Consider the following 10,287-nt stretch of genomic DNA (forward strand, 5'->3'; position numbering starts at 1 on the left):
CGGAACCCCTCCCCCTTTCTACTCGCCGCCGGTGTGGGGATCTCAGGTTCCAGAAAACCATGCATTTCCTCATGATTTGTAAATTTTATTTGCCAAATTTGTGATTTTTGGTTTTTTTAGCATATGATGTCGCCCTATGGAACCCCGATCCCGTATTCGCCTATGTATCATCCGATGTATGCTCATCCCTCTGTTGCGACTGTAAGGCTACCGTTACCTGAACTTGTAGTTGTATTCTATTGTTAGGGTTTTGCTTAAAGGATGCAAATTGTGCAGGGTGCAGGGTACCCGGCGGTGGAATCGGGGAGCAACAAGTCGAAGGGAGGAGGAGGAAGTGGGCCGGGGAAGTCTGGGGATGGGGGTAAGGTTACGTCGGGGTCTGCTGATGATTATGGGTCTCAGAGGTAGGGTTTGGTTTGCATAATTTGTAGATTTGGTAAAGTTTCGTTCTTCGTTTTACTCGTTGGTGACTTTTGGTGGTTGGAAGCAGTGGTGGTGAGAGTGGGAGCGAGGGCTCATCGGATACCAGAGATAATGGCTCTCATCCTCAGGTGTGTGATGTGGATTTGTTTGTCTCAACTTTGGTTTGTTAAGAATAGAGCTCAGTGCTAGAATTTTAGACTTGAAGTTGCTTGCTTAATTAGCTGTAAGTTTCAATCGGGATCAAATTTTTTACTATTATAACACCTTGCATATGAGCAGATGTTTTGTGCCATTGGTAAGGAGGGGTATGGGATATTTTGGAGATTCCAGCTGTCCCATTATGGTTCCAAACACCCTGCGTGCATAGTGTTCTGATAAGATTTGTTTTAGTTTCAATCTTTATGTGTGGTTAGAAGGTTGATGTCAGGTGAAAGGAAAAAGTTTTATGACTAGACTAGAGAGAGAATTATTCTTTCATAATCTTCCTAGTTAGGAATTTATTGAACCATGATTCGGAAAGCTGCCAAAACTGTGAATTAGTCATAATAAATAATGCTTGTTTTGTTTGAAAAAAGGTACTGGCAAGGTGAGAATTGGAGGACTGCAAAAACTGTTATCATGTATATTTCTTCTAGAAGTTTCATTTTGTCAAATTTTGTCCTATTAATATAATTTGATATTGTTTCTGTATATTGTGATGACCTGCTGATAGATGGCTTCACTAGCTTTGCTCATATACATTTGTTTTCTGATATCCAGGATGCAGCTCGAAAGAGAACTTGTGGGGAAGCATTTACTGAGGGTAAATTTCTTAGATTTGTGTGTAATAATTCCATGATGGAAGACTTATGCTTGATCTTGTTCAGGGGAATCTTCACAGCCCATTACTACTCCTCAGAACTGTGACATTACTGCTGAATCACCTTACAGTGGAAGGCCAAGAACTGTGTCAAAGCTTCCAGTTTCAGCACCTGGGAGGGCAACTATACCTGGTCCTGCAACTAATTTGAACATTGGAATGGATGTATGGAATGCTTCCCATGCTGGAACTGCACCTAAGGTCAGACCAACGTCAGCAAATGTGGGATCAGCAACTGTTGGAGCTAATGGAGTTGTGACTGAACACAATTGGACACAGGTGATTTGCATATAATTTTTTTTTCCATCAATGGTATATTTCTTACATTTATATATTTTTCTTCTTTTGCAAAGATGAACTGATGTACACCTTATGAGGGTTCCCGCGGTATCATCCTCCATCGTATGTATACTATCTTGTTAATTTTCAGCTTGTATATTTGTCAGGATGAGCGAGAACTAAAGAGAGAACGAAGGAAACAATCTAATAGGGAGTCAGCAAGGAGATCAAGATTGCGCAAGCAGGTATGCTCTTCTCCTCCATTTTCTTTTGAAGAACTTGAAGTTGATTTTGCAGTCAAGTTTAGGTAGGAAAGAATGCTTTAGGCTCTTGGCCCTTTTTTCTGTTTTGAATTAAGGATTTCAATTGGCAAAAGAGTATGATGTTCAACCTTTCTGTATAGTTTAGAACAAAATAATACGTCATGTCCTACAATGTAATCTAGCAAAATAGAGATCAGACACATCAATCAGTTACTCTTCAGTATAGCTTTCCACAAGAATAAGAAGTAAATGTTACATACTTCGTACTATTTAGGTAAAGCCATTGTCCGGTTTGAGATTGGTAAGCCAAGTTTTCCTCGACAATATTGCTTTAGTTGAGGGTTACAATCCTATTCACTCGTTTAGTCATAGCTGTTACTATGGCTATTGGCTGTTCTAATATACTAGCTTTACCTTATAACTCAAAGAAGTGGATAATGATATTTAGCAAATCATAGCATGTTAGATTTGTGAACTCTATTATAGTATATCTGGCAAGTTATTTTATGAATTAAGGGGAGGATGGAATCATCTGGAGCTATTCACATTACTTGGGAGCAGACGGAGAACACTTACTGTATCAACACTTTTTTTGACTTCTAACATATTGAGGAAATGCATTAAATATTCCTGAGCATGTTGGAGCAGACTTTTAAAAGCTTCGTTTTGAAGTATTACTTGTTTCAAGATCAAGTGATTGGCTAAAGGAGTGAACTAAGGAACTTAAAAAGCGTTGGTGCATAAGTCCGAGGCTAATTTATCCTAGAATATCTCCCTTTAGTATGGCTTACTGAGAAGAAGAATTAACAAAATCTAGGGGGAAAAATGTTTAGTTCCTTCCCTTGGAATTTTCCAGAAATCCTTTTCACCACCACAAAACCTTCCCTCTATTTCTTTTAGGCACTTATGAACAATTAACCCCTTTGACCTCTTTATAGAATCTATTTGTCTGAACATTTCTGTAGTTTGTGTTTGAAATTCTGTAAAATGAGAATGGATAAAAAATATATTTGTAACTATGCAAAACGTTGTGCGCTAAAAGTATAGAGGGGGTTACAGGGGTGAATCATTGATTTTAGGGGTCCTAAAGAAAATTTGTATTAACAAAAAGTAATGGGAGAGAGATTTTTTGAAAATCCAAGGGAACTTAACACAGTGTATCGAAAATCTAGTAGTAGTTATATTTAGTGTCAAACTTACAAGGTTAATTAATGACCTTGTTGTTGTTAAATAAAGCTGGTTGTTTTTTCTATTGTTCAATTTATTTTCAGATTGAGCGATAGATTAATTTTTCGATTGTTTTATTGTTTGGGAAGAAATATTGTATTGAGATGAGAACTTCTCTTTCAGCTGCTAGCCTTCTCATTATTTTTGCATTTAAAGATGTTTTCTAGTTCAATATCCATAACATCGGTCACTATTGTTACTAATTAGAATATCAGAATGTTGTGGAACATAGTTTATACCATATATTTTTTAACCACATTCATCAGGGTGATATTTTTTTGTTAGCTTTTATACCTTGTGCACATTTCAACTTATTTATAAAGATGACATGCAATAATATGAAAAAATGGCGCTTATGCTCTTCACATAAAAATTTATAGCAAAAAAAAAGGCGCTTATGCTCTTCACTTTAAAATATATAGCAAGTTGCTTAAGGTCAAGCATTTTGTCGTACGCTTATTACCCCTGTGCACACATACAAACTGTATGTTCACGTAAGTGTGTTTACGTGGCATTGCTAAGACTGCACTATGAAATATATGTTTTAACTTTGTCCTTACATGAAAACATGAAGTCTTGGTAATCTGATGAGAGTGAAATTTTGCATTTGACAAGCTGACATACTGCAACTATGTTAGAGGTTGCTCTTATTGAGGACAGAACGAGAGGGAATTGTTTGAGATCGTTTAGTCATGTGCAACAGAGACCATTAAATGTGCCAATTAGGAGAAGTGATAAGATTACAATTAATGGAGAAAGAAGGAGAGAAAGGAGTTGTGAGGTAGGCCTGAGAGAACTTGGTTAGAAACTGTTAAGTAGGATATGAATTATTGATAAATGTAGTGGAGGAGATAACCCTCCACATAATTAAGTGGAAGAGTAGGATTCATGTAGCCGAGCCCCAAAATTTGGGATAAAGGCTTTGTTATAGCTGTTACTTGTTAGAAACTTCTACATTTATGGATATGATCAAGTCTTTGCAACTTCATTCTTTCAAACGAGGAGCATAATTTATATGTGTCTTCTTGAAGCCTATTGCAATTAGATTAATTGACTATTATTCTAATATGTTTGGCTTTTTAAAAATTGTCCGTTAACATAAACAATAAATAAGTTTCAACCTCAAGGACTGCACTAAGGAGTGTGAAAATTTATCTTATAGATCTCAAAATATTTGGTACTCGAAGCATTTGAGGACATGTTAGCGAAAATGTCCAACACATGTCCAAAGAGCGATGGCGAATCAGCATGTTGGGTACAGGTCACACTTGGACAAAATGTATTTGCACTGCATATGGTTTATCTTCCTAAGTTACTCTTGATGTCTTACAATTAAAATCTCATGAACATCTTCACCTTGACATGCCCTTACTGATCAGGAATTGCTAGCTCTGTTCACCTGTGGGATTCTATATGAACACAAGTACACGAATTTTGAAGTTCTCAAGCAGAAGTAGGAAGATAAATACATGATTGTCAACCAGCGTGAACTAACCTTGCATAGTTGGTATCAACTTCTGGATTTGTGTCAATTGATATTTGCAGCTACAATTTGTCAATTTGTAAAAGGCATGGAGAAAAGGGAAACTGGCATAAAACCATTTTTATTCCACCTTTATCCCTTACTAACATGCACAAACATTCTTTTAAATTAAAAAGATTCATTGGCAATATGCTAAAATGATTTGGTTTACAATTCTGTAACTTGTACAAGAAACACTGGCATTGCAAGTAATATGGTATTGGAGAATTGGGATGCATAATAAACTGAAAGAAAACATGTATCAATAAGCTGGACCTTGACACTCAGGATGTACCTCATATGTTATTGGTTTTTCGATCAAGGAAAAGTTATTCTTGATATAGTGTCACCTTGTCTGATTGAAGTTGTGACTGGGGACATGTTTTCTAACCTCAGAAAGTAATGATTTTCATGATCTCACATGTTCAAGGCATGCTTGGTGGATGCTTTTCATTGACATATTCTTTTAAAACTAGCCTTTATTTTAAGTTTTCTTTTCTTGTCGTGTTATTGTTTTTATTACTTTTTATTGTCACCATCTGATGATCTCAAGAAGCCTATTATCTTACTATTAAATCAAGTCTAATTGTTGCTTATGGTGGTGTGCTATGGCTGTTATTTTTTGTTACTATTTTGATTTGGTCAAATTTTCAGGTAACGACAATTCTTGCAGCTTTCTTAGTGGCTTAGATATGGTCAAGTTGATTGTCATCAGAATTGTGGATATATTTATGTATTTGGTTTCAGTCATTTAATGCTCATGCTCCTTTTATTGCCTTAAAATCAATTGGTCCCCTTAAGTTCTTTTGAAAATTCTTATAGCATGAAATAGTGGCTTTCAGTAATGTGTGCTTTTCAATTTACGATTTGCAACTGTGTGTTTGGGATTTTCTATCTTTCACGTTCTTTCATATATTAGATGGAATCTGATTAAATATGTTTCTCACATATCAATGGAATCTGATTAAATATGTTCCTCATATATCACTGAAATCTGATTCAGTTTCTTTTTTCACCAGCAAGAATGCGAGGACCTGGCAAGGAAGGTGACTGAATTGAACAGTGAGAATAGTGCACTGAAAGCTGAGCTTGAACAACTTAACAAAGGCTGCAAAGACCTTGAGGCAGAGAATGCATCAATTACGGTCAGCTGTTTCTCATTTATATACTGTTACATGGCCTTAAAGGTTCATGCACATGATGTTGACACTAGATTGGAAAGTTCTATTTTTGGCATAGTGCGTTGGATGCAGTAATATCAAAATCATATAAAATAGCAATTACATATCTGGACATATGAAACTGTGAAATTTAAGATTAACGGTATAGTGTAAAAGCACGGAGTTACCATAAGTTTTTATCAAACCCCTGTAATGAAGATTTTAGCTGATTCAAAATCTTTATTCAAGTAGTCTAGAAGCTATAATATTGGACAACTTTTGGTATATGAGATAGTTTTTTTCATGATATTGATTACACATACTATCCGAACACAAAGAAATGGTGTTCTTGAAGTTGATTTCTTGTGCTGACTTGTTACTTAACAAGAATTAAAACAAATCCTCGTGACATCTGAAATGCACACACATTGACCATTATTTTGAGCTTATACCCTGCACTTAGCTTGTACTACCTAGTTGATCAGCACAAATTTTTGTTTAAAACTGACTCCAGGTTTAATCACTGGACCAAGTCATCTTGAGACATGTCTTAGTTGGACAGGACCAAGCCAACTCAATATAAAGCAAGATTGTACAAAGCAGAAAGCGGAGTGAAGTGGTGAGGCACCGCTTAGGCTTTTTGCGTCCTAAGCGGTTTAAAGCAGAAAAAAATGCAAAGGAAAAACAGTCCAAATCCTATTAAAATGTTAAATATTGATAAATATTCAACAAAAATCAAGAAAAATCTAAAAATTATTAAAAAAAGCAAGGTGAAGAAGAGGAATTGTTGATTGAATTTGGTGTGAGCTTCAGCGGAGAAGTGGAGGTGGATGAGCTAGAGAAGAGGACACAACTTGTCAAGGTCAGGAGAAAGAGGAGGTGAATGAGATGACAATGTTTATCGGTCTTTGATTGGAGAAGGGGAGGTAGACCGTAGACGAGTTGGGTAAGGCAACAATGGAGAAAAATTAGGGTCTAGGGTTTTCTTGGTTTGGATCGGTAAGAGAAGGTGAAAGAGAGTTTAAGTTGGATTCGGATACTCGCCACTACCAAAAAGTAGTGGAGAGACCACTACTATATCACAATCGTTGATTTGTTTAGAGGGCGGTTATGATCTACCTTTTGAATGTAAACTATGATGAGTGTTAGATATGAAATGAATTGTAACCACCAACTTCATAAATTATCAGTTATGATTAATGTAGTGGTCTCTCCATAACTTTTTTGGTAGCGGAGAGGATCCAAATCCGTTTAAGTTACCCAATTTTTTTTAAAAGCACTGGGAAGCAGTTTTAAAGCACGTTTACGCACCTTAAGACACTTTTCGAGTAGATAACCCCAAGGGCACCTAATACGAATGAAAGCAGCGAAAGAGAAGCAGCCACAGGCTGCTTCCTCTTAGCAGAAGTTCTTTAGTGGCAAAAAGCGCTGATTGTTTTAACATTGATATAAAGTAACACTACCAAATAATCTTTACAATGTTTCTGTTTTGGCCTGGATAAACTATAATGAGAAAGAAAAAAGGGTCTGTTGCACATAGATCGCCTTTAGTATCATTCTGAACTTACTACCCGTACAGTTTCATTTTGCAGATATGCCTCCTGGTGAAAATTTTTGACTCTTTTATCTGAGTTATCCTCAGATAAACACATTAATTTCAACCAGGGGAATATCTGTCAAACTTCACCCAGGGAAAAGAGTAAAAGGAAAAAGGGTCTATCTGCTAAAATGAACTAGAGGGATAGTAGCTTCAACACAACGATACTACAGGGGGTCTATTTCCATGTAACCCACGAGAAAAGAGAGTTCTAACACCCATTCTTACTCGAACTAATTCCATAAAGGGTTTAATTGCGCATAGATACCATGTATTATAGGGTTCCAACACATCCTACCTTAGAACTTTGAAATTAGCAGATACATGCGGAATGCAAACGATATTAGAGCTCAGTGGACTTAATCTCTTTCACGAGGGCCTTCACATGACTAACATAAAAACATAATTCCCTAACTACCCTTGTATACTCTAAACCTATTTCTATTTGGGATAATATGTTAAACATGGTTGCTAGTTTGCATTGATCCCAAGAAAGCACAACAAGAAACTCTGAGCAAAAGTAATGATCAAATTCGGTACCAATTAAAAGCCAATAAAAGGTTGACGAAAAATTCCTGTATTTATGGAGTCCCCACATTCAGTCACACCTTCGCTTACAAGCTACAGCGCTGAACCGATTTATATTCTTTCACATTAATTCTAATTGAGGGAACAGACGAATCCTACGATTTGACAATTCGGAGTAGTTCTTGCATGGATATCTATTGGGTGCGCGCGCGCCTGTGTTTAGTTCAGAGTTTGTTGATCTTTGAAAGAACCTCAAGGTTATCAGTTATCTTACACGTCGTTTTACTCTTGGTTGGTGTGAAGTATTAAGTGGCATAATGGTCTTTTTTTATAGAACATAATGGTTAGTTTAAAGATTGAACTGCTGAAAATTTCCAATTCAGTTATTAACCTGCACTTGTCAATTTCTTCTTTTGGTGGATTTTTCTGGTCATAACCTTTTATTACTCAATATACATTTTACTTTCACATGTTAAAATATTTGAACGGTCAATTTTTTTTTCAAAAGTTTAATAAAGTTCTTGTTTTAGAGAAATTATAATCTGGGTTTATTGCAACAGGAAGAGCTGAATCGCATGGCTAAGACTGGCCTATCATCTAACTTTGAAGGCATCAACTGCAACTCATCGGATACAGATGCACAACGCCAAAGGCAATTTTGAATCAACTACCAGGTGAATTTTTAGACTTGGTACTCATCTTTATCCATAGAGGCTGGGAAATATTAACTGGTAGCATGTGTCTCCCCATTAAATGGGTCTGTTAAGTTACTACTACCTCTTACATACTCTGTATAATATTTACATATATCTGTATGCTTCTAAGAGGTTGAACTTTTTGGTTTAGGTTTTTAGATCCCTTGCAAATCATGCTGGGAACAGGCATATGATGTTTGCACTAATTTGTTAAAGCTATATACTTTAGGAGTTCTTTTTACTGATTTCCCCACCTAATTCTGAAGAGATAAAAGCCAGTTAGTGTTTCTTATCCTGCTGTTATTTTTTCTTGGGCCTGTGTTGATTGCAATGAATTTTGAAGGTTTATGTGAGTTGAGAGTTCAAGAGAGATTAGCCTCATTTAGCGACTGTTGTCCTTATGAAACCAATATTATCGTCTCTTATATTCTATTATGCCATGCAAATACTGCAGCTTGGGATTTATATGTTTGTTGCTTACATTGTGACAATGTGACCTTCCTAGATACAACAAAAATACTACGGGGGTGTTAGTTAACTAGAATTTTTTTGATAGAAGTGGAACAATTTTTAGTATGAGATAATTTTTTGAAGTGAGATATTTTAGTGGGATAATTTGGAGTAATCTTTTAACAGGATATTTTAGTAGGACAATGGTTAGTATAATTAAAGATAATTTTTAATAATCAATAAGTATATAAGTCATGCATTTTTATTATAAAACTACTATTTATATATTTTAAAACTTATTATTATTATTAATAATTATTTACTTTGGTATTAATTAATTTTGAAGAACTATTGTATAGACTTTAAGATATTATTATAATAATTTGCTAGACATCTATCTTTCATTTCTCAGTTTTGAGTTATTATACAACTCTCATATTTAATTAAAAAAATGGAAAATAACATTAAATAGAAGGGTAAGAAGAGATGTGATTTAATCTTATGGTGTGGTTTGAAGATGACGGGGAAATGAAATATGAAAAAATATAAAGCAAATAAGAAAGTTCAAGTTTTTTACCATCTAGTTTTAGTTTAAAACTTACGACAAACTGAGAGAATATAACTCTCTCTTCTCTATATAAAATTGGGGAAAAAATACAGGACAAAATTTTACCATTATCCAAGTGTTACTTGTTATCCAATTGTAATTGATTAACACTGTATAATTTTATTTTAGTTCTAGTTCCAATTGACTAATACTATAAAAATTTGTCGCACAAATTATCCCAATTCTAATTTTAAGTTCTACTTGACTAACCCCTACAAAAAAGAAGAACCCCTAAAAAAAGAAGAAGAAGAAAGTGATGGAAGGTGGACGTAATGTCATGCTTGAACATAGCACATTTCATAGTGGAGGATATTATGTGCTTAAAATAGTTAGGGAGTGGGGAAGGAAATGTTATTTGATTTTATTTATGATTGTGCTCTTCACTATTTATTCGTTTGCCGACGGCTAATATTCCCTGTTAATCCTTAGCAATAGCTATTTGAATCATCTAATAACAACTAATTTCATGGTTGATAGGGGGGCATTGTACAATTTAGCCATCAATGTTAATTTCTGAACTGTCCTCTTTTCTATCTACGTATTTACCAACAATTAATGTATACAACTATTCAAACATCAAGCATTCCCTATATGAATATACTCATTGCTTGGGATCCGGACTGTTGGAGTTTCAATACGGCTTCCATGATCTTGAGTTTGATTCTGGGCTAGGTTAT

At 35.2% G+C, this 10,287-nt stretch overlaps 1 protein-coding gene across 1 annotated transcript; it reads left to right on the forward strand.

Moving 5' to 3' along the window:
- LOC109833389 (DNA-binding protein EMBP-1-like) lies at positions 7–8,845 on the forward strand. Its single transcript, XM_020401040.1, has 9 exons — positions 7–46; positions 121–201; positions 277–404; positions 491–551; positions 1,183–1,225; positions 1,290–1,561; positions 1,729–1,806; positions 5,593–5,718; positions 8,419–8,845. Exons 2-9 carry the CDS (start codon positions 124–126, stop codon positions 8,518–8,520), a joined length of 888 nt encoding a protein of 295 aa, XP_020256629.1. The 5' UTR covers positions 7–46; positions 121–123; the 3' UTR covers positions 8,521–8,845.

The sequence above is a fragment of the Asparagus officinalis genome, chromosome 3 (assembly GCF_001876935.1).
Source record: "Asparagus officinalis chromosome 3, Aspof.V1, whole genome shotgun sequence".
Classification (NCBI taxonomy): domain Eukaryota; kingdom Viridiplantae; phylum Streptophyta; class Magnoliopsida; order Asparagales; family Asparagaceae; genus Asparagus; species Asparagus officinalis.